Below are 21,540 nucleotides of genomic sequence, written 5' to 3'. Positions count from 1 at the left end.
AATGATATAAAAGAATAAAGTAATTATAATATAATAATAATATAAAATAAAATAAAAATATTATAATAATAATAAACAAAATAATAATGATATAAAAGAAAAAAGTTATAATATAATAATAATAAAATAATAATATAAAATAATAATAACAATATAATAAAACAAAATAATAATAATATAAAAGAATAAAGTAATAACATAATATATGATAATAATATAAAATAAAATAATAATAATATAAAATAACAAAGTAATAATATAATAATATAAAATAATAATATGATAATAAAACAAAATAATAATAATATCAAATAATAAAGTAATGATATAATATAATAATCATATAAAATAAAATAAAAATATGACAATAAAATATAATAATAATAATAATAATAATAATAATAATAATAATATAAAACAACAATAATTATAAATAATAATTGTAAGCCTCTCTGATAGCCTTTAGGGCCGAAGGGCGGGGTATAAATACCATAAATAAATAGAGAAATACATAAATCATATAAAATAGGAACAGGCATTAATAACGAGGATGGTACAATAGCAAGCTTTGCCAGTAGTCCCCTGCCCTGGCCCAAAATGGCGGCGGCGGCTTCTTGTCGCGAGAGTCCGCGAGAGACGAGAGTTGGAGCCCGGGGATTCCCCGACACGAGGTTTTGCTTTTGCTGCTGCTGGGAGAGACGTTTTGCCGCTGCTTTGGGGCTTCATTCTGCCGCAGAGAAGGAAGAGCGCTGCGCGGAGGCTGCCTTTCTCTTCGGGGCTGGTAGGGAAAAAAGGGGGCCATGCATCTCAGGAGGGAATGAGTCAGGGAGGGCTGGTGGCTGGTGTGGGGTTCTCTTCCTCCTCCTCCTCCTCCGCTGCTGCTGATGAGTCACCCTGGATTCCCCATTGATTATTAAAGAGAATCCAAGGCAAGGGGGGGGGGGCAGGATCGAACGCTGGGGCGCCAAGGTTCGGAGGGTGGAACGTTGGGGGCCCCGGCATTCCATCCCTGGAACGTTGGAGCAGGTCTTCTCCTCTGGCTCTTTTTTGCACCAAGAGGAAGGAGGAAGAAAGGCCCTGATCCTGGGCCTGGGGGAGACATCGTTCGCCTGCCCTTTGGTGTCCCTCCTTTTCCGACTTAGGGAGACCCTGTTGTTGTTGTTGTGGCTGTTGTTGTTGTTGCAAGATTGGTTCAGAGGGATTGTTTGTTTGTTTGTTTTGCCTCTGAGGCTGAGATAGTGTGACTTGTGCCCCAAGAGCTTCATGGCTGAGCCAGGATTCGAACCCAGGTCTCTATAGAGTCGTCGTCTTAACACACAAACAACCCTCCCTCAATTATTTGGTATCACTGCAAGACCAAATATATACATACATACATATGTACACACACAGACACACACACAAATTATATATATTTAAACAATTAAATAAAAAACAAAAGGACAAAAATATGTTAAGTGACAAAGGTCAAGATCTCAAAGTGACTTAAAGCAGCAGAAAATACTGAAGGAATAGATACAATATTCTACATACAATATTAAGCAGAGAAGGCGATAAGCCTCTGGAATCTTGTCTCACCTTTCAGTCATAGAAGAAGAAAACCATTAAAAAGAAGGGCTCTCACTAAATCAGCAATTAATAACAAGTAATTTGTGTAATAACAAATTGATAGCAATTAATTAATACGCTGTTAAAATAACTCATAATTTAGATCAGGCGAAGGAAGCAGAGATTTGTGGACTAGATGCAACTTGTTTATTGCACCTAAAATGTATAATAAGAAACCTTTCAATAAAAAATTAAAAACCACACAATTTAAGAGACATCGTTAAAATGGCAACAATATAAAAGCATTAAAATATGCTATTTTGTGTGAATGGTTACTGCATGCATTGTATTGTCCTATCTATCTATTGTTATTATTAAGTTTTATTTATAGAGTGTTGTCAATTTACATACAATCAGTTAAAAATAGAATAAAATAAGCCTGTGGCGTATATTCAATAAGAATAATTGTACATAATACACATTAATACTTATTCACAGTAAATAATAAAACATGGCAGGTCACAAATAAAAAATAAATATTATAAAAATATAATAAATATTATAAAATTATTATTATTTTGATTTGTGCCCCCCCAAAAGGCAGCTTACAGTTTAAAAAGCACCTTACCATTAAGAACTTGCAAAAGTGACCATTAAAATAGAATTAAATTGCAGAGTCCAGCATTGAAGCTGATCATTTGTTTAAAAAACAGAATCCAGCTTTAAAACAAAGATATAAAAACCACTTTAAAACCATCTTACATCTTTATTATTGTCAATATTATCATTTTCAGGTCACTAGCTTTGCTACACTTGCTTTTTGGTGGTGCATTTTTGGAATGGCATTGCTGGGCCTCTGCCTTATTTGGAACCTCTTCTTACTTCAAAAGCTCCAGGCAAGGAAGGGTTAACAGGGCCGTGGGAATGGACCCTTGTTTATGGAGGGGACTCTGGCTTTGGAAGAACCCCCTCCTTTTCACAATGGTACGCTCCGCCCGGCCATTGACTCCAATGGAGGAAGAAACCATTGCAGGGGAGGAGAGGGGAGGCGGGGATAAGGGCACAGTTTATGAGCTTTTGGCTGTTGTGGAAGCATCAGATACTTGGGGGGGGGGGAATTAATACAGTGTACATACATATTTGAAGGTGTAGAGACAGGTTTGGGGCTTAGAAGTTTGGCTGGATTCTCCAATACATACCTGTCCCCCCTCCATTGCGGAATGGTATGGCCCACTGCCTCCCCTTTGCCCTGGGGCTGCAAAGCAAACGTTTTCACTACGTTTTTGAAGGAGGGAGGGAGTGCAAAGGGATCCTTAGGCCTTTCCCTGTTGAATTCCTCCTGTCTGGAGCCTTGCTTCCGGCTCAGGGCCTGCATTGCTTCCAGGAAGTCACATCTTGCATGCTTCCAAAATAACGTGGAAATAATATTTATATTTAAATATTTTAAAAAATAATAGTACTGTAGTAAGTTTGCAATTCCAGGCACTTTTTTGGGTAACTGTGCAAGGCGACTGTATACAGTACAATAAAATATGGTATGGCCTTACCTTGCATGCACACACACACACACAATGGTGTGGCCCATTGCACAGTTACCAAAAAAAGGGCCTGGGAACTGCAGACTTCCTATAATATAATATAATATATTAATATAATACTATTAATTTGTTAATATTTTAATATTCAGTATGTATAATAAAAATTGTATGTCCTTACCTTGCAGAGTTAGCAAAAAGAGAGAGAGAGAGAGAGAGAGAAAGTGCCTGGGAATTGCAGGCTTTAATTTTCATTTATTTTTCCCCTGAACTGATAAACTGCTTAGATTTTTTTAAATTGCTATAGAGTTTGTTTTTAGAGGGAAATAAAAAAGTGTTGCAACCTCATCTTTAAATGTAGAGGTCACAATAATTTAGCTGAGGATGTGAGAGTGATTTTTAAAGGTCTCGGGTCGAATGTTTTGCAGTTGTGTGCAATAATAATAATAATTATTATTATTATTTTATTATTATTATTTTACCCACCTCTCCTCATGGATCAGTGACAACAACAATTAGCAGATAAACAGCACCAGTTAAAATAAAAATAAGATATACTGTATTATTGTTGTTGTTGTTATTATTATCTGTTTTCAGCTGCTTTTATTTGTTCAGTATAGCCTGAGTCTTATCACAGCACAGAGATAATATAATAATAATAATAATAATAATAATAATAATAAAGTTTATTTATATTTCCCACCTCCCCTAAGGATTGAGGTGGGATTACATCAATAAAATAATACAATAATACAAATACAGTTGATAAAACACTAATATTGAACTTAACCCATTCCTATTAGTTCTCTAAAAACAGTTCCTATGTGTGCGTTGAGCAAAAATACCAATGCACCTTTTAGCAAACTTGAAGGGGCAATGCTGTCTCCAAACACCATGCGCTGGAATAAACCACAAGAAAGAAGAAAGTTGGCTGTTTCGGTTTCCTAACGTAAGCAAATGGGAAGTGCCCAAATTTAGCTTTCCTAATTTCTGTTTCACTTTCCATCTTGTCGCTGTCTTTCTGTGCAATGATCATATTAGTATTAGTAAAAAAAAATTAATAAGATAGCATAAAAGAAGCTTTTAAAAAGTCTGTTCATTCTCCTATCTAAATATCTTGAGATCCCAGGACAGTCAGCCCTTTATATCCATCAACTCTTTTTCCATGGATTCAACCATCCATGGCTTGCAAATATCCCAGAAAGGTCCAAAAGACACTGCAGAAATAATCCAGTTTGAGAGCGCTTTAACTCTCCTGGCTCAATGCCAGGAATTTTGGAAACCGTGGTTTTGTGCGACATTTAGTTCTCTATCTTTGATGCTACAATAAAATACAATTCCCAGGATTTCCGAGCATTGAGAGCCAAAGGGCTCTCAAACTGGGTTATTTCTGCAGTGTGTTTTGGCCCAAAGATATAAATTTGGAATACGAAACTCTTCAAAAAGATATAAATCCCAAGAAGGCTTAAGACGTCTGAGCAAAGCAGAAGAGGATTGCATTACGACTTCTTTCAATCCAGAATCCATCCGGATCACTTTGAATTTGGAAACCAATCTTTAGATACCAAAATCCATGGGATGTTCAAGCGCAGTTATCTACGACGGCATCACAAAATGGTGTCCCTTCTATAAAATGGCACAAACCAAGGTTTGGTTTTTTGCAATATATCTCAATCTTGACAGGTTCAACATGAGACACGTGTTTATCAGACGAGCTCTTAAAGAGGTACTATTCCAGTGTGACTCCTCTAGCTGCCTCCTGTTGCATGCTGGGATTGGCAGTTTTAAGGAGCTGAACTTCTCTGCCTGAGAATTCTAAATACCCCTCCTTAAAACTGCCAATCCCAGCATGCAACAGGAGGCAGCTAGAGGAGTCACACTGGAATAGTACCTCTTTAAGAGCATAGTGTGATAAACATCACTGTTTTGGCCACTGTAATGTCACACCGGCACACAAAATACACACTGCCACATTTCTGCACAATGCAAAACAGAGGAAGAAACAAGATCCGAACATATGGGGTGGGGACTTAGTAGGAGTTGCAAAAGAAAAGGAAACACAGATTTCTAAAGCTTTTTTTTGCAGCAGATGGGTCTGGTGACTCAGGTTGTGGTTTTCATCCAAATGCTCCCCATTCGGGGCTTGAAGGAGGTACAGTCGGCCCTCTCTGTCCACGGATCCAAGCATCCTTAAAGATATAAATTGCAAAAAGCAAGCCTTGATTTTGCTATTTTATAAAAGGGACAACATTTCACTATGCCATTGTATATAATGGGACTTGAGCATCCATGGATTTTGGAATCTACAGGGGGTCCTGGAACCAAACCCCAGCAGATACCAAGGGCTAATAATAATAATAATAATAATAATTGTAATTAATGGAACTTGAGCATCCTTGGATTTGGACATGGGGGGTCATGGACTAAAATCCCAGTGGATACCAAGGGCCCACAGTAATAATAGTACTGTAATAATAATAATAATAATAATAATAATAATAATAATAATAATACAGTCAGCCTTCCATATCCAGAGATTTTTTATCCACAGATCAACCATCCACAGCTTGAAAATATTCCAAAGATATATTTATGTATGTATGAATAAGTTCCAAAAGACCAACCTTCATTTTGCCATCTTATATAAGGGGCATCATGTTACTATGACCCTTGGTATCTGCTGGAGTCCAGTTTCAGGACCCCCCACGGATACGAGAATCTGTGGATGCTCAAGTCCCATTATATACAATGGGTTGTATTATTATTATTATTATTATTACAGTGCTGAGGGTTGGTTCCAGGATCCCCTGTGGATGCCAAAATCCCATTATACACAATGGGGTATTATTATTAAGATTAATACTACTACAATGGGCCCTTGGTATCCGCTGGGGTTTGGTTACAGGACCCCTGTGGATACCAAAATCTGTGAATGCTCCAGTTCTGTTAAATACAATGGGTGTCATGAAATGGTGCTCTTTATATAAAATAACAAAATCAAGGTTTGCTCTTTGGAATTTATATATATATATATATATTTGGAATATTTTCAAGCTGGGGATAGTTGCATCCGTGGATTAAAAAAATCCACGGACATGAGAGGTGTCTATATAGTGGTGCAGTTGGCCCTCTTTAACCACAGATTTTGTTTTCATGGATTCAGTCACCCGCGGCTTGAAAATATTAAAATATATATGTGTGTGTATAAATTCCAAATAGCAGACCTTGATTTTCCATTTTATACAAGGGTCACCATTTTGCTATGCCATTGTATTTAATGGGACCTGAGCATCCATGGATTTTGGTATCCATGGGGGGGGTCCTGGAACCAAACCCAGCGGATAACAAAGACCCACTGAGGAAATGGCACAGCTACCTGGATCCGTCCTGTTTGCAAGTTTCCAAGATGAATGTTTCACAAAGCAAATGCAATGTTTTCAAGGAATGGAGAGGTCCCTAACATTTTTGGTTTCCCATCTTCCTAGGTTTTTTAGATCCTGGCCATGGACCAAGAGGAAGACCTGGATCTTGATGCCACACTAAGCCCCCCGCTCAGCCAGAACACGTTCTGGTCTTGGTGGAACGGCATGGAGGTAACAGTTTCTGATGGCTTCTTACTGAGCAGGGGATGATGGGTGCGTAGGTGGGTGGGTGCGAAGGAAGACACAGGGATCTTGTGGTGGGCTGCAGGCCAAGGGGGATGAAATAACAAGTCACCCAAAAAACCCAACCAGCCACTGTTGTGTCCATCAGTCGCTAATTTCTTCCAGGGTGGGGTGGACATTTGTGTCCCTTCACACTCTGCAATATCCATTCTTTTTTTATGGGGACCGTAGGGCTGCATCCACACTGCAGAAATAATCCTGTTTCACACCGCTTTGACTGCCGTGGCTCAATGCTGTGGAAACCTGGGATTTATAGTTTTGTGAGCTATTTAGCTTTCTCTCACAGAGAGTTCTAGCGCCACAACAGATTCCAAGATTCCATAGGATGGAGCCATGGCAGTTAAAGCGGTGTCAGACTGCCTTATTTCTGCAATGTGGCCACGACCAAGGAGTAACTTTGTGGTGAAGTGTAATGTATGGGCTACATGTGGCCCCCAGGGCTGTTTTGTGGCAGCCAGATACCCCCAGCGTGGGGTCCAAAATGCTCAAAAATATAATTAAGCAGGGTGCAGCCCTGTCTGCACTGCAGAAATAACCCAGTTTGACACAGCTTTAACTGCCATGGCTCTGTGTGTGGAATTTTGGGAACTGTGGCTTGTTGTGGTACCAGTGCTCTCTAACAGAGAAGACTAAAATGTCTCACCAAACTGCAAATCCCAGAATTCCATAGCATCGAAGTGGTGCCAAACTGGACTATTTCTGCAGTGCGGATGCAGTCTATTTCTGTTGTAGCTCCAATATTTTCAGATATTGGGATTTTGGGCCAGAGCGACTCAACCAGTATGTTGTAATTGTTTTGTGTTTCTACCCAGAATGAAAGCTCGATGTCTAGAGTTCTGGATATGGACCTGGCAGACCCCATGGGCCCCCTGGACTTCCAAGAGGCAGGGACCAGTCCCCGGACAGGAGGAGGAGGAGGAGGCGGATATAACTGCCCCGTGCCGGTGTCAGCGGTCTCCGTCACTGCGTCTATTGTCCCTTCCACCGAAGATTACATTGGCGACCACGGTTTTGAGCTGGCTTTTGAGCAGTCGGGGACCGCCAAGTCCGTCACCTGCACCGTACGGCATTTTTGGGGTGGGGAGGCATGGAGGGGGAGGGACTTCCTCTCATTAAGGAATTACGGGAATGCTTGAACATTCCTCCCCCGCCGTGCAAGCGTTTTTTTGTCCCTTGCTGGGGAGCATTGTGCTTGGGAGGGGACTGTTGTGTTTGTAGAAATAATGCCATTCGACACCACTTGTAAGTGCTGTCATGCCATCCTATGGAATCCTGGGATTTTTAGTTGTGCAAGGTCTTCAGCATTCTCTGGCAAAGAGAGCTGGGGCCTCACAAAACTACAAATCCCAGGATTCTGTAGGATAGAGCCATGGCCATTAAAGTAGGGTTGAACTGTATCTACACTATAGAAATAATGTTGTTTGACACCACTTTCAGTGCTGTTGCACCATCCTGCCTTTTGCCTTCTCTGCCAAAGAGGCCTGGAGCCTCAACAAACTACAAATCCCAGTGTTCTGTAGGATGGAGCCATGGCACTTAAAGTGGTGTCAAACGGCATTATTTCTGCAGTGCAGATGTACATGCAGTCTCTTGTTTTATAAACTAGATTTAAGTGATATTTCTTACAAAGGGGATGCTACGCTTTTCTTTTTTAAAAAAAGTGGGGGGACAAACAGGGTTTGGACTGTTCCACTTGAGATTTCAGGCAAGGACTCACTAAACTTAAGCGCTGCTTTGGACAAAAATATACAATTTCAGTGGGTTTTCCAGATTTTGTTTTAACTTCTGTTGTAATAATATTTCTTTGGCCTTGGCTCTCACATTGAGAGAAAAGACATAAATTAATGAATTAAAGTTATATCAAAATGGACCCATATTTGGGGAGAAGGAGTCTCTAAGCCCGGCTAAACCCACCAAGCATGATATGGGGTCCCCCCATAAAGAGGATTGATCATTTATTTATTTATTCAGGATCAATTATTTATTTATTCAGAAAGTGTTTGCTGTGAGTTGTAGTTCAACAACATCTCGAGGGCTACACGATTTCTAGGCCAGTTTAAGCAATTACGACTACCTGACGTCTCTAATTCCAGACATTGATGTGTGATAGGATCTCTACTGGGTATGTGTCAAATTGTAATTGTTGGTGTTTTTATTTTAATCTGGCAAATAAGAAGGGGCTAATGTGGGGTCCAGACCCTTTCCTTATCAGAAAGGGATAGTAAATATGCCCTACTTTGGATGGATGTGGCACAGAGGATTGGTTAGTTATTTAATATCCTGCCCCTCTGGGTGCCAACACGGCTTAGAAATTAAAGTGATTACAGGTTCAGTCTCCTTTATCCGAAATGTCTGGGACCAGAAGTGGTTTGGATTTTGAAATACAGTGGTCCCTTCACATTCGCTAGGGTTAGGGGTGAGTTACCCCCGTGAATGTGGAAAACCCGCAAATAAAAGAACACTGTTCTTTTTACCTAACGGAACACTTCTTTAGGAAGCGCCAGGTCCTCCAATACAATTCTGTAGTCCAACATCTGCCAGGCGTTGATCATGGAATCATGCTGGAGGACCTACAAATGCCCAGAGAAGTGTTTTCTTTAGGAACATCTAGGTTCCCGAGCACAACTTTATGGTTAATGTTTGGCAGAGTTGCGCCAGAGATTCCTAGAGAGAACATATTAATCAAAACGGCAAATGTGGAGGGCCAGCTGTATTTGCCTATACATAATGAGACGTCTTGTAGATGGGACCAAAGTCTAAACATGAAATTTTAAATTTGGAGAATACCTAGACTAAAGGTCATTTCATACACAGTATTCATTCACAATACACAAACTTTTTAATAATTTTGTGTATGAAACAAAGTTTGTAAACATTGGAGCATCAGAAAGCAAATGTGACATTGTTTTAGCCACTCAGTTGGACAATTTTGGACTTTTGGACTATTTTGGATTTACAGATAAGGGATACACAACCTGTACAGAGGATGCACCTTCTTAACTATCACCTGAAAGTTTAATTGATGGTGGGTGGAAGAAATAATGGGATCTGTAATGGAAGAGATTTCCAGGGAGTCACCACCTAGAAAGCCCTGCTGCGTATGGGTAGCCCTATGGATCACAGGGTGTGTGTGTGTGTTAGCTATTTTGGATATGGTGGATATTAAATAAATGGGAAGAAATGGACTGGCAACTTTCCTTGATTTTTGGCTCTTGCCTTTTTAGTGGCTGGGCTAAAGCAGCCGTACCTGCGTTCCCGAAGTAGTTGAAAGGGACATCATTCTTTTTCAGTGTTCGGAGAGCTTCGGATGGAGAGGTGTCTCTTCTTCCCTGCATGTCGGCTTATGCCATGGCCTTCGTACCTTCCACAGTCTCCTCCTTAGAATTAGACATGGATGAGGGAGCATCTCTTCATCAGGTGGAACATGCCCGATTCTCTCAAATGTTCAGCACAAAAATTATGAAGAGAGGTTGAGGGAGCTGGACATGTTCAGCCTGGTGAAGAGAACATGGTGGCCCTCTTTGAACACCCAAAGGGCTGCCCCAGATAGGTTAGTTCTGTGCTGCCCCACAAGGTAGGACCACGTAGGTAAGTTACAGGAGGGTAGATTTTGATTGAACCTTAGAAGGAGCTTTGCAGTTCAGCAATGGGATAAGTTCTCTAGAGAGGGGATGGGATCTTTTTCTTTAATCCAGTTACCTGCTGGGGATGTTTTTGCTGGAGATCCTGCATTGGGCAGGGGGTTCCAACTCCATGGGCTTGTCTACATGATTCAAATGCTCCTTATTCTATTCCGATCAACTGCAATCTGGCCACAGACAGTTTGGAAGAATCTGGACTTTTTTCAGGGGTGGACGAAATACTCCATAATTCCAGTGGAAACCAATTGTTGGGTTTTACTCAAGTGTCCCCAAGAATGCACATTAGCAAATGTGCTTCCAGCTGTCTTCTTTGCATGGATTTGCATGGTGGCCCATTTTCAGCAAAGAGGGGGTGAATACATGCAGATTCACACCGGAGAATGAAGACAATTGAGTGTTGATGTGAATGTGTGAAAATCCTTGACAATTTGCATGATACACATGTAGACTTGCCCTATGGTTCCTTCCTTCTACAAGTTGAGCCTTCCTTATCTGGAAAACTGAAAACCACAATAATCTAGAACTTTTGCTGCAAGCTGCTTGCTTCCACTTTCACGGAAAGAGGGTTAGTTACATGACCAGTGTCTGCTGAGTTTTTTCTTAAGGAGCCCTTGTTCGGCCACTGTCAGAAATTAGATGAAGGAAGGAAAGGGGGGGGGACTCCTGTTTCTGTTTTCCAAATCAAATTTCTGACAATGTTGAAGCAAGGGATCCTTGAGAGAAAAAACTCCACAGACACTAGACCTGTGACTCAGCCCCCTTTCCCCCATCCCTCATTCACTAAGTACATTCCGACCCCTGTATCCACAGAGGATATATACCCAGATTTAACATAGTTAATAGGAAATGCTATATTACTGCTGCAAATTGACCATAGAGTTGCTCTGGAGGACTTCCAGATGCCTAGAGAGATCTCCCTGATGCGCATAAGTGAAACCGCATTTGCTGATTTCACAGATACAGGGGTCAGATTGTATATGCATATGCAAAATACAGGTATTCCAAAATCTAAAAAAATACAAAGCACTGCTGGTTCCAAGCATTTTAGATAAGGGAGGCTCAACCTGTCTTTGGCCTCCATAACTTGTGGTCTTTAATCTGTCCCCACCCCCCCCCCCCCCAAAAAAAAAAAAATTCTGGAGAGCTTTCCTTCAAATCCCTCTTTTGGAAATAACCTCTGCCAACTTACCCTAACCGCTGTCCATTAATGGCTGCCCCTTCTGTGCGTCGCCCAGCCTTGCTTTGGCATTTGCGCATGCTGCCAGCTGTTTCGGTTGAATATGTATTTTGGCTCTCCCCAGACTTTGTCTCCCGATCTTCTCTTTCATTAAGTGCTCACAGATTCAAGGTTGCTGCTGGAGATAAAGAGGAGGGGATCTGGTTTGAAACTTAATACCCCCCTCCTTCCATCCATCCTGAAACATACGTCTTACCTCTTTGGAGAAACTTAGGACAAGTCTGAACATGCTGCCGTTGTCCCGTTGTTGTGAATTTTAGCCCCACTCCTGCGGCTGTGTTGCCCGTCTTTGCTGCAGTTGGGAGTAGAGGGGTATAAGGGGTGCAGCCGGCCCTATTGGAGACCTCCTGTTTTCCCAGAATTAAATCTTTTGCTCTTGCAAAGATGGCAGAAAAGGTTAGTGCTGTCACCAGTGGGGCAGTGGCGGGGTTTTACGAAAGGCAGACAACATTTTCCAGTATGAGTTTGGAAAAGTGACCTTTGGACAAGCATTCCTAGAATTTCCCCAGTTAGACGATTCTGGGTGTTGCAGTCTTCTGAGTCACTCTTCTGAGTTTGGTTTTAAATAGTTTTAAATAGAGAATTTCAGGTCTCTCTGAACGGCTTCTCCCTTCCAAGGAGAGGATGAAATGTTAAAGTGAAGGGCTAGCAGACAGAGTGCCCCCTTTGCATAGATAGGGGCACTGGCCGAGGGAGAGGGAGGTCCGTTATTGGGGTGGTAGTGTGTGCTAGAAATCCTTGTGGAGGGTCTGTGCCTTCTCTTAAGTTCCTGGGTTGACTAGCAAGAAGATAGGATTCCAGGTTTGGGAAGGGAAGCATCATAGCTGCTGGATCTAATGGGGGTTAGAATTTTAAAAATAAAAGTAGGCACGCCACATTCAAATTATTCAGGTGGCAGAGTATGGCTTCAGCTAAATTCAAGTTGGGACACATGGAATATGTCATTGGGAACGTTAATCCTCTCCTTTTTATTTCTTGCTCCTCTCCTGTCCCCAAATGTAGTACTCGCCGGAACTGAACAAGCTGTTCTGCCAGCTTGCTAAAACGTGTCCAGTCCATATCAAAGTGACCAGCCTCCCACCCCACGGCTCCATCATCCGTGCCATGGCTGTCTACAAGAAGTCCGAGCACGTGGCCGAGGTGGTGAAACGCTGCCCTCACCACGAGCGATCCCAAGAGTACAACGATGGTGAGTAAATTGATGGCAGGGGATGTATAGCTTTTGGAGGGCAGAGATAGGAAGGAATGGGAATTTTGAGAATGCTGTGGGTCAGATTCACTTACTCTGGATAGCCATCTCAGCTTCTTGATTCACATCTTGGCCACAAGTGTCGCCAAACATGGTTTCAAGGTTTCTCTTGACATCTTGTTGAAACAGAAATGTAGAGCAAGGTATCATCTGCAAAATGTAACCAGCACCTCTTGGTTAATAATGCAGATATTGGTAACAATTGTATACTGATGATAATAATAATTATTAAAACCATTATCAAATGTATGTCCTGCTCTTCCTTATTAGAAGCTCAGGGCTTCTAACAAGCTGCATAAAACCATGCCATTGAAGCTATCAATGATAGATGTTTAAAGATGATTTGGTTGTGGATTCCTGCATTGCAAGGAGTAGAATAGATGGCCCTTGGGGTCCCCCCATGCTTGTGATTTTAAGATCCTTCACTCTCTTTTGGTGTCCCTGTTACTAACCTCTCTACTTCTCCACCCCTCTATATACAAATGGGGATTTAAAATTAATCTTTAACCATGAAGGTGAAGAGGCTAATCTTGACCCAGTTACTATCTCTCATCTTATCGTACTCCACAGGATGGTTATAAAGATAAAACAGGGCCAGAAGCAAAAAGCAGGAACCGTAACAAGGCCCACAAGGCCCTAACATTAGATGACTCAGATAAGTGAGCCAGGCAACATAATACCGTCTGAGTCTGCCTTATCTAAAATACTTGGGACCAGGATTTTGGATTTCAGAATATCTGTATTTGCATATATGTACATAAGGAGAGATCTTGGGAGTTGGGACCCAAGTCTAAGACAAAATGTATCTATGTTTCATATACACCTTATTACACCCGTAGCCTGGAGATAATTTTATAGGTTTTTAATAATTTTGTGCATGAAACAGAGTTTGCACACATTGAAGCCTCCGAAAGCAAAAGGTGTCACTATCCCAGCCACCCTTTTGGGTAGTTTTGGATTTTGGAGTATTTCAGATTTTGGAATTCTGGATAAGGGAGACTCAACCTGTATGTATACTAGTGATTACCTGCATCTTTTTGGGATCCAAAACAAACCTGAGAGAAGTGCTGTTGACTTGCTTTTTAACTACAGTCTCTCACACACATGTCCCCTTTCTCCCAGTGCATGATCCAAAGGTGAGGTTTATGTACATAGTCAGAAAACAAAGGTGCCACTCTCTCAGCTACCCATGAAAATAAGTTTTGGGTTTTAATATTTTGGAATTCCCGATAAGGGAAGTACTGGGGTTGCAGATTCTGTTTCAGATCTCAGCTTCCTCTGGGTTAATTGGTTTGGGAGTCATCGCTGCTGAGCAAGTGAGCTTTCTGTACAGTCTCAGAGACTACACTTAGTAAAATCAAGCCATCCAAAGCCTCCCTCATTTGGTCTAAAGCGTTTCTCCTCCTTTCCTCTGTCTCCCCATCCCACCCTGACTTTGGTTTGTGTCTCACGGCAGGCACTGCTCCCGCTGAGCACCTGATCCGGGTGGAAGCCAACCAGCAAGCCCACTACATCTCTGATCAGAACACCAGGCGCCACAGCGTCACTGTGCCTTACGAGAAACCACAGGTTATTGGGGTGGGATGGGGTGAGCGAGGAGAAAGAGAGCCCTTGGCCATGCCTCATTGTCTTTCTGTGAGCGAAGGGAGTTGCAGTCCAACACATCTGAAGGTTTTGGGGGAAGGCTGTCTTAAAGTTGCATGCCTTTCTATCCTCCCCAGTAAGAGAACACTAATACACTCCCCTGTCTCCCTGGTTGCATCAGCACTGAAGAAATAATGCAGCCTGACACTCCTTTTTTAACTGTGGGTGAGAGAGGTGTGCTGTTTTTAATGCTTCTGTTCTTTTTATTTTTATTGACATCGTTTTAACTCTGTTTTGTTTTTTAGCTGTTACGTTTTAATACGAGTATTGTTTAATTCTTTCTTAATTTTTGTGATTAATGTTGTAGTGGCATCCTTTTAAATTATTATAAGCTGTCTTGAATCCCATTTTGGGAGAAGTGCAGAGATATACATCCCATAAATAAATAAGGTAAATAAACTGCCACAGCTCCATGCAGTGGGATGCTGGGATTTGTAGTTTTGTGAACTGTTTAGGCTTCTCTGTGAGAAAGCTTTGGTGCCACAGCAAACTGAAAATGCCAGCATTCCATAGGATGGAGCTGTGACAGTTAAACTGGTGCCAAACTGCATTATTTCTGCAGTGTAGGCATAGCCCTTGTGAGATATTTTTTAAAAATGTCTCTCCTGCCCAGTTCTGCTCCTGACTGTTCCCTTTCTGCCTCTTGGTGGTTTCACCTTTCGGTCACCAGGTGGGCAAAAGATCAGAGAGTAACTGTGCCTCTCTCTCAACACTGCCTTACAGGTGGGGACTGACAACACCACCATCCTGTACAACTTCATGTGCAATAGTTCATGCATGGGAGGCATGAACCGGCGCGCCATCTTGACTATCATCACCTTGGAGACCCCTCAGTGAGTAGTTTTCCTTGTGCTCCTCTTCCCAGGTTTCTTGATATGGTATGCTTGGGTAGGACATTGGTCAGAATCATACTGAAGGACATAGAAATACCTGCAGAAGTGTTCTCTCTAGGCATTCCTAGGTGTTCCAGCACAGTTTTGTGGTTTGTTTGGGGCAGAAGGTGGCCATTGTATCATGCTGGAGGACCTAGAAATGCCTAGTGAAGTATTCTTTCTAAGCTTTCCTAGCTCCTCCAGCGAAGTGTTCTCTCTAGGCATCCCTAGGCCCTCCAGTTCAAGGTTTGCTTGGGCTGGAAGTATGTGCAAACACAACTAACAGTTGGGTAGCATACAGCAAATTAACTTGAGATAACGCAGAAACACAAAGACAACGCAGGGCAACATAAGCTACCCACAACTCTTAGCAGATAAGTGAAGCCATTGTAAATGAATCTGTATTAAATGGTCTTACTCTAGTGTGAAAGGACCTCAGGAGGACCAGCAAGGTGCTGCAGAATCAGGCTCTCATCTGTTGCTTTCCAGGACTCCCAGTGGCAGAACAGAGACACAAATTTGCACTGTAAGATTTGTTTCTTTTGGGTGTAAGAGTTGCTTTTGTAACATCTGGAAATGTTGCCTGGCTAGGACTATGGCAGACCAAGGTTCAGATCTGCACTCAGCCATAGAAAACCATTGGGTGATCTTGGGCAAGTCACAAGTCTCCCAGCCTTAGAAAAAATCTGAATAAATCTTTAGAGCCAATGTTGTGTAGTGGTCCGAGCGTTGTATTAAAACTTCAAGAGGCCAGGATTCACATCCCTGTTCAGGCAAGTCACACTCTTTCAGCTTAGGAAAATAGCAAAGGCAAACCACCTCTGAAAAATCTTGCCAAGAAACTCTGGGATAAGTGTCACCGTAAGTTTGAGTCAACTTGAAAGCACACAAGAATGGGCAAAGCTTTGAGTGAATTCAGCAACCCACTGCTAACTGCACACCATTGAGAATTAAGCTATTTTTCTTGGAATGACCTGTTTTGGGATCATGCAGCATCATTCCCCTTTTGGTTAGCTCTGTGTATTTCAATACTTACGGATCCCCACTGCTTGAAGGTTTCTAGCTACCTCCCACCCATTAATGGCTATGCTTCTGTTCCCTCTCTGTCCCTCCATAGAGGTGAGCTGCTTGGACGGCGTTGCTTTGAGGTCCGGGTTTGCGCCTGCCCTGGACGGGACCGGAGGACAGAAGAGGAGAATGTCCGGAAAACTACTGCGCCACGTGGAAAATCCAAGAAGGGTAAATGGGGGAATATATTGGGCACCTGGGATGTTCCTGAGGTTGGGATGGAGGTGGATGTTCAGGTCGAAAGGAGAGACATTGGCTGCATCCACTCTGCAGAAATAATCTGGTTTGACATTACTTTAACTGCCGTGACTCAATGCTATGACTCAATGCTACGGAATTCAGGAAACAAACTACAACTCCCAGAATTTTATAGCATTGAGCCATGGCAGTGAAAGTGGTTGTGAAACCTGATTATTTCTGCAGTGTGGATGCAGCCGTTGTTGGGGGTAGATGTGACAAAGATTCTGACTTGGCTGTGATCCATGAAGAACCTTGGAGTTCTAGGGTTCACTTGTATAGGAAAAAGGGAGGGAGGTGGGCATATTAAAAGAGCTTCACACTCACAGCCTATGTCTTTGTGTCTCTTTTTCCCCAGCTGTCCCACAGAAGAACTGTTCTGAAAACTCGAAGAAATCTTCTGGGGAAGTTGGCAACAACGATGCCGATAGCGGACCGTACACTCTCCAGGTGGGTCACCCGTGTCGGTTCTGTTGACGAAACACTTGGTGAATGTAATACTGTCAGCCCTCCGTATCCATGGATTTTTTTATCCATGGATTCAAGCATCCAACGAATGAAAATATTCCAAAAAATATGAGGGTTCACAATTTTGCTTCAGATCGCAACTCAGAAAATCCCCCTTGTTTGCATGGTTCTGGAATTTGTAGTCCCTACAAATGAGTTTTCCTAAGCTCCCCATGGCCATATTAACTAGGGATTATGGAAACTGTAGTGCAAAATAAGTAACACTCATATTATGGGCTAACCTAGTTAGCATTTGGCTACTAAACTTCCATCAGTCCATTATCCCAGAATATGTATCAGAGCAGTTGGCATATGCATGAACTTGTAAAAATAGTTCAGAGTTATACTTCCAAGTTTCTGTTCTCAAGAGAAATTGGGACTTGCTAGGATCTTCCTTCCCAAATCAGCAAATTGCCGTCATCTTTCCCACCTGCCTTTTGCCTCCTCTTCCCATCCAGATCCGCAAATGGAAACACTACCTGATCTTAAAGAAAATCCTGGAAGCCTTTGAATTTCAAGAAATGAAGCAGCCTGCAGAACCAGAACAGCAGGGGGAGCCAGAGAGCCGTGTGTCCCGGAAAGAGTGAGCAAATAAACCCTGCCTTCTTGATGGGGAGGGGCTAAATGCAGAAGCTCCACCCACAACGTATTTATCGAGACCCCAGATAGTTTAGGAGGGGGCCAGTTTTGGCTGGAAAGGGTGAAGGCAACTATGGATGGCTGTCTGCCACTGTAGTCGTTGCCAGCCAGATGGGAATGGTTTCTCTTAATGGTACCACTTTGTACGGGGGATTTATTGTGTTGCTGAGGATACGACTTGGCTTGTTCACTCGAGTTGCACATGACTCATAATACAGGTATATCTCAGTTAACAAAGTAGATGCATTCCTAGGATCATAAGAGTGGAAGGGATCCCAAAGGCCATCCAACCCGACCCTCTTTTACCATGCAGGAATACACAGTCAAAGCACTCTTGACAGATGGCCATCCAGCCTCTGTTTAAAAATCTCCAAAGAAGGAGACTCCAGCCCATTGCCAGGCAACGTATTCAGCTGTTGGAACAGCTCTTACATCATAAATCTCTCTCCAATGTTTTATTTTTTATTTTATTTATATGCGGCTTTTCTCCTAAATTGGACCCACTGTGGCAGCTCACAAAAGAGGCTTAAAAACAACAACAAAACAGTACAGTTTTAAAACACAATCAAAACACCACAGATAAATCAAAAGTACATGCATTCCTGGGCATTCCGTTATCGGGAAAAATGGTACCATAGGTAGAAATAACATGGAAAAAACAGGGGTATACATTCCTATATCACAAAAGAAGAGCAGTTGGACGTGCTTCAGCAAACTCTTTATCCAGAACTAAGCAATGTGCACATGTGAAATGAAACAGCCAAGTCAAGTGCATCATAAGTAGAAATAGCTTTTGAACCTTCTGGAGACCACTTGAAGGAATCTTCCATCATGCATCCAAAGATTATCTTTCATCAGCCTCCACTTTTCTTACAATTTCCATTTTTTGCAATGATGTAGACTTGAGTCAGTTGGGCTCAGGTCATTTCATTGACTTAACTTGGACTCAACTCTGCCAGGAATGAAGCACTGACTTGGCTCGACTTGAGACTTGCATATTTTTAGTTACTGACTTGCTGGCCTTGGAGGAGGAGGATTCTTCTATGTATATAACCTACCACCACCTCTTTTACTGTTAAAATTGACTCCCAGACTTAAGACTTGATTTGAAGGACTTGAGTCTTGAAAGTATCTTGCAAGGACTTGAGTCATGGCTTGAAAGTATCTTGCAAAGACTTTGGCTTAAGACGTAAAGGTTGGGACTTGAGACTTGTATAAAACCTATAGATGTATGCTTTTTATCAAGCTGGGCATAACTTACTGAAGCACCCTTATCTACTCTCCACTTTTGTCTCTGTTTTGCTGTTCACATGTGCTCAGTAATGGATTCTTGGAGTCAAATGCTGCTTACTTTGCCTGTTTTAGGGCGGCACACAAGGCTGCAACTAGAATGGCTAGATCAGAATCCTTTTGGTGCAAAACACACTGCAGAAATAATCCAGTTTGAGACTGCATCAACTGCCCTGGGTCAGTGCTAGGGAATCCTGAAAATTGTAGTTCATTGTGGCACCAAACCTTTCTGACAGAGAAGACAAAATGTCTCACAAAACTACAGTTCCCAGAATTCCATAGCATTGAGCCAGGGCAGTTAAAGCAGTCTCAAACTTGATTATTTCTGCAATGTGTTTTGGATCTTCCTTCCCCAGATTGAAGCATAATTGCATGGTTTACTGCAGACATGCTCCTGCAGCCAGACACAAAGGGTTCTGTTTCTCGGATGTTCCTTCACCAGCTTCCCAATGCAAAAAAGCATTCCATCTAGATGGAAGAGGGTTAGGCAGGGCTTTCAAAGCCTTTGCAAGAAGGAGCTTAGCTGTCAGAGGCTTTGTTACCTGATGCATAGCTGTAGTGTCTTGAACTACAATATCAAGTGGGCTGCGAATTTATTAATAAATAAGATGGCTCTCAGATATTCCCCAGTAATGGCTGTTTCTCTCTTTTTCTCTCTAGCTTGCCAAAGGCTCAGAAACGCGGTGCTGCCCCATGTTCGTTCTGCGCCAAGAGACTCAAGATGAAGGACGAGGCCCAGGATTCTGACTAGTGTTTCCCAGCCACCCATCCCTCCTCGGCCACTTGAGCCTTTTTCTTCCTTCCTTCTTTTTAAAACCTTTTTTTTAAAAAAAAAACAAAAAAAATTAGAGCAGGGGGTCCCCAAAATAATGGTTTAAGACAAATTGACTGCTGATCACAACTCATTTATGGTCTCCAGTATCGCTGGATTTTGAGGCTACATCTGCACTGCAGAATTAATTCAGTTTGACACCCTTTTAACCACCATGGCTCCATCCCATAGAATCCTGGGATCTGCGGTATATTCTGGCAGCAGAGTATCCTTCACAGAGGAGGCTAAATATCTCACCAAACTGCAATTCTCAGGATTCCATAGCAGTGAGCCACGGCAGTTAAAGAAGTGTCGGACTGCATTAATCCTGCAGTGTAGATGCAGCCTCCGTTGCTGGAAAGGATCAGGCTCATCCTCATATCCTGCTTGGAGCTTCACTGAACGGGGTGCAGGGGGCATACGGAAATGGCGGACCACCATAGGGAGTTGGGAAGTTGGCCTAGAATAGACCTTTTTGGTCTGATCCAACGTAGCTGCCCTTGATGTTTCCTTCTTCCTCTGCCAAAACAAAGGGAGGATTCGAACACAGTGCAGTTGGGCTATTTTCCTGCTGTGCGAATGGTTCGGGGTGGTGGGGTTGGACCTTTGTGGCCTCCAAGGCTTCCCTGGTAGCTGCTGTTGGGTGGGGTGATGCTATCTTTCCTAAACTGCCCCCCATCTCATTAGGGAAGCTGTCAAACATATTTGGAGGAGGCCATCCTGGTATATTGGGGAAGGAATTGCAGGTAGGCTGGCTTGCTGTTTCCCCAAACCTCATTCTGTCCCTTTTGGATCGGGTCCAGCCCCTGATTTCCGCCAGTCACCCATAAGACGGTTCCAGGAAGCTTTGCAAGCAGGATATGGAGGCAGTAGGATTTTCTGGTATACTGCCTTGGAACATGGAGGCTACATTATGCTTCATGGCAGTGAATCACCTTGGTTGATCCCCAACTAGAATAGACACCATAAAACCAGTTAGTTCATGGTGACTCAGGACAATAGTACATGTCATGAATTTCAAGGGGTCTACTTGAGTGGGGACTAACTAACAGTAAGGTGCAAGGTGATGAAATAGTTGAGGGGTTCTTCCAGGGCTGGTCCCCAGGGAGAGCTCTTCTTCCTCCATCACCATTTTGATGTTTCCCTCCCTGCGGAAAAAATACATTTCTTTTTAAAAATACGTTTGTAGCGTTTCACAACAAACCTGTTTCGATAGGAATTGCTCCCCTCTCCTCTCGCAGCGAGAGTTGCTTTTAGTTTAGGTCAGCCTCCCTTCTTTTTCACTGCCAGCTTAGTTGCTCACTTATTAAAATAAGCTTCCCTTCCCTTTTCCAACTTTTTTATGTTTTGTAGCAATCCTTTTTTTATACTGAATAAAGTTCGTTTCCTCTCCCCAGCATTTCTGGTAAGTTCTCTTTATTTCTAGGCGTGGGTGAGAACTTTTAATGTGGGAGAATCATTGCTTGGGGAAATTACTTTGGGGCTCTGCAACTCCCATTATCCTCAAGACTATGCTTACAGGAGGATTCTGGGCATTATAGTCCAGTTGATTTATTTTTGGTCATGCTTAGAATAGAGAACATTTTGGAATTCTGTT

At 42.3% G+C, this 21,540-nt stretch overlaps 1 protein-coding gene and 1 long non-coding RNA gene across 4 annotated transcripts; one reads left to right on the top strand and one right to left on the bottom strand.

Moving 5' to 3' along the window:
- The first annotated feature begins 630 nt into the window (after positions 1-630).
- Positions 631-21,339, top strand: TP53 (tumor protein p53). 3 transcript variants are annotated; one of them, XM_042471249.1, is made up of 10 exons: positions 631-781; positions 6,569-6,676; positions 7,561-7,809; positions 12,629-12,815; positions 14,332-14,444; positions 15,243-15,352; positions 16,509-16,630; positions 17,055-17,146; positions 17,662-17,786; positions 19,793-21,339. In XM_042471249.1, exons 2-10 carry the CDS (start codon positions 6,587-6,589, stop codon positions 19,881-19,883), a joined length of 1,179 nt encoding a protein of 392 aa, XP_042327183.1. In that variant the 5' UTR covers positions 631-781; positions 6,569-6,586; the 3' UTR covers positions 19,884-21,339. The 3 variants fall into 3 exon arrangements, with proteins under 3 accessions (XP_042327183.1, XP_042327184.1, XP_042327185.1); XM_042471250.1 differs by lacking the exon at positions 631-781 and adding an exon at positions 3,863-4,032; XM_042471251.1 differs by lacking the exons at positions 631-781; positions 6,569-6,676; positions 7,561-7,809 and adding an exon at positions 11,912-12,022.
- LOC121932560 lies at positions 5,009-11,714 on the bottom strand. Its single transcript, XR_006104379.1, has 3 exons — positions 11,579-11,714; positions 9,996-10,125; positions 5,009-5,272 (listed from the first exon to the last, which is right to left on the bottom strand). It is a non-coding gene; the product is annotated as an uncharacterized LOC121932560 (long non-coding RNA).
- Positions 21,340-21,540: the final 201 nt, after the last annotated feature.

The sequence above is a fragment of the Sceloporus undulatus genome, chromosome 6 (assembly GCF_019175285.1).
Source record: "Sceloporus undulatus isolate JIND9_A2432 ecotype Alabama chromosome 6, SceUnd_v1.1, whole genome shotgun sequence".
Lineage (NCBI taxonomy): Eukaryota > Metazoa > Chordata > Lepidosauria > Squamata > Phrynosomatidae > Sceloporus > Sceloporus undulatus.
Note: the sequence above shows the minus strand (reverse complement) of the source record. Positions and strands in the feature narration are given on the sequence as shown.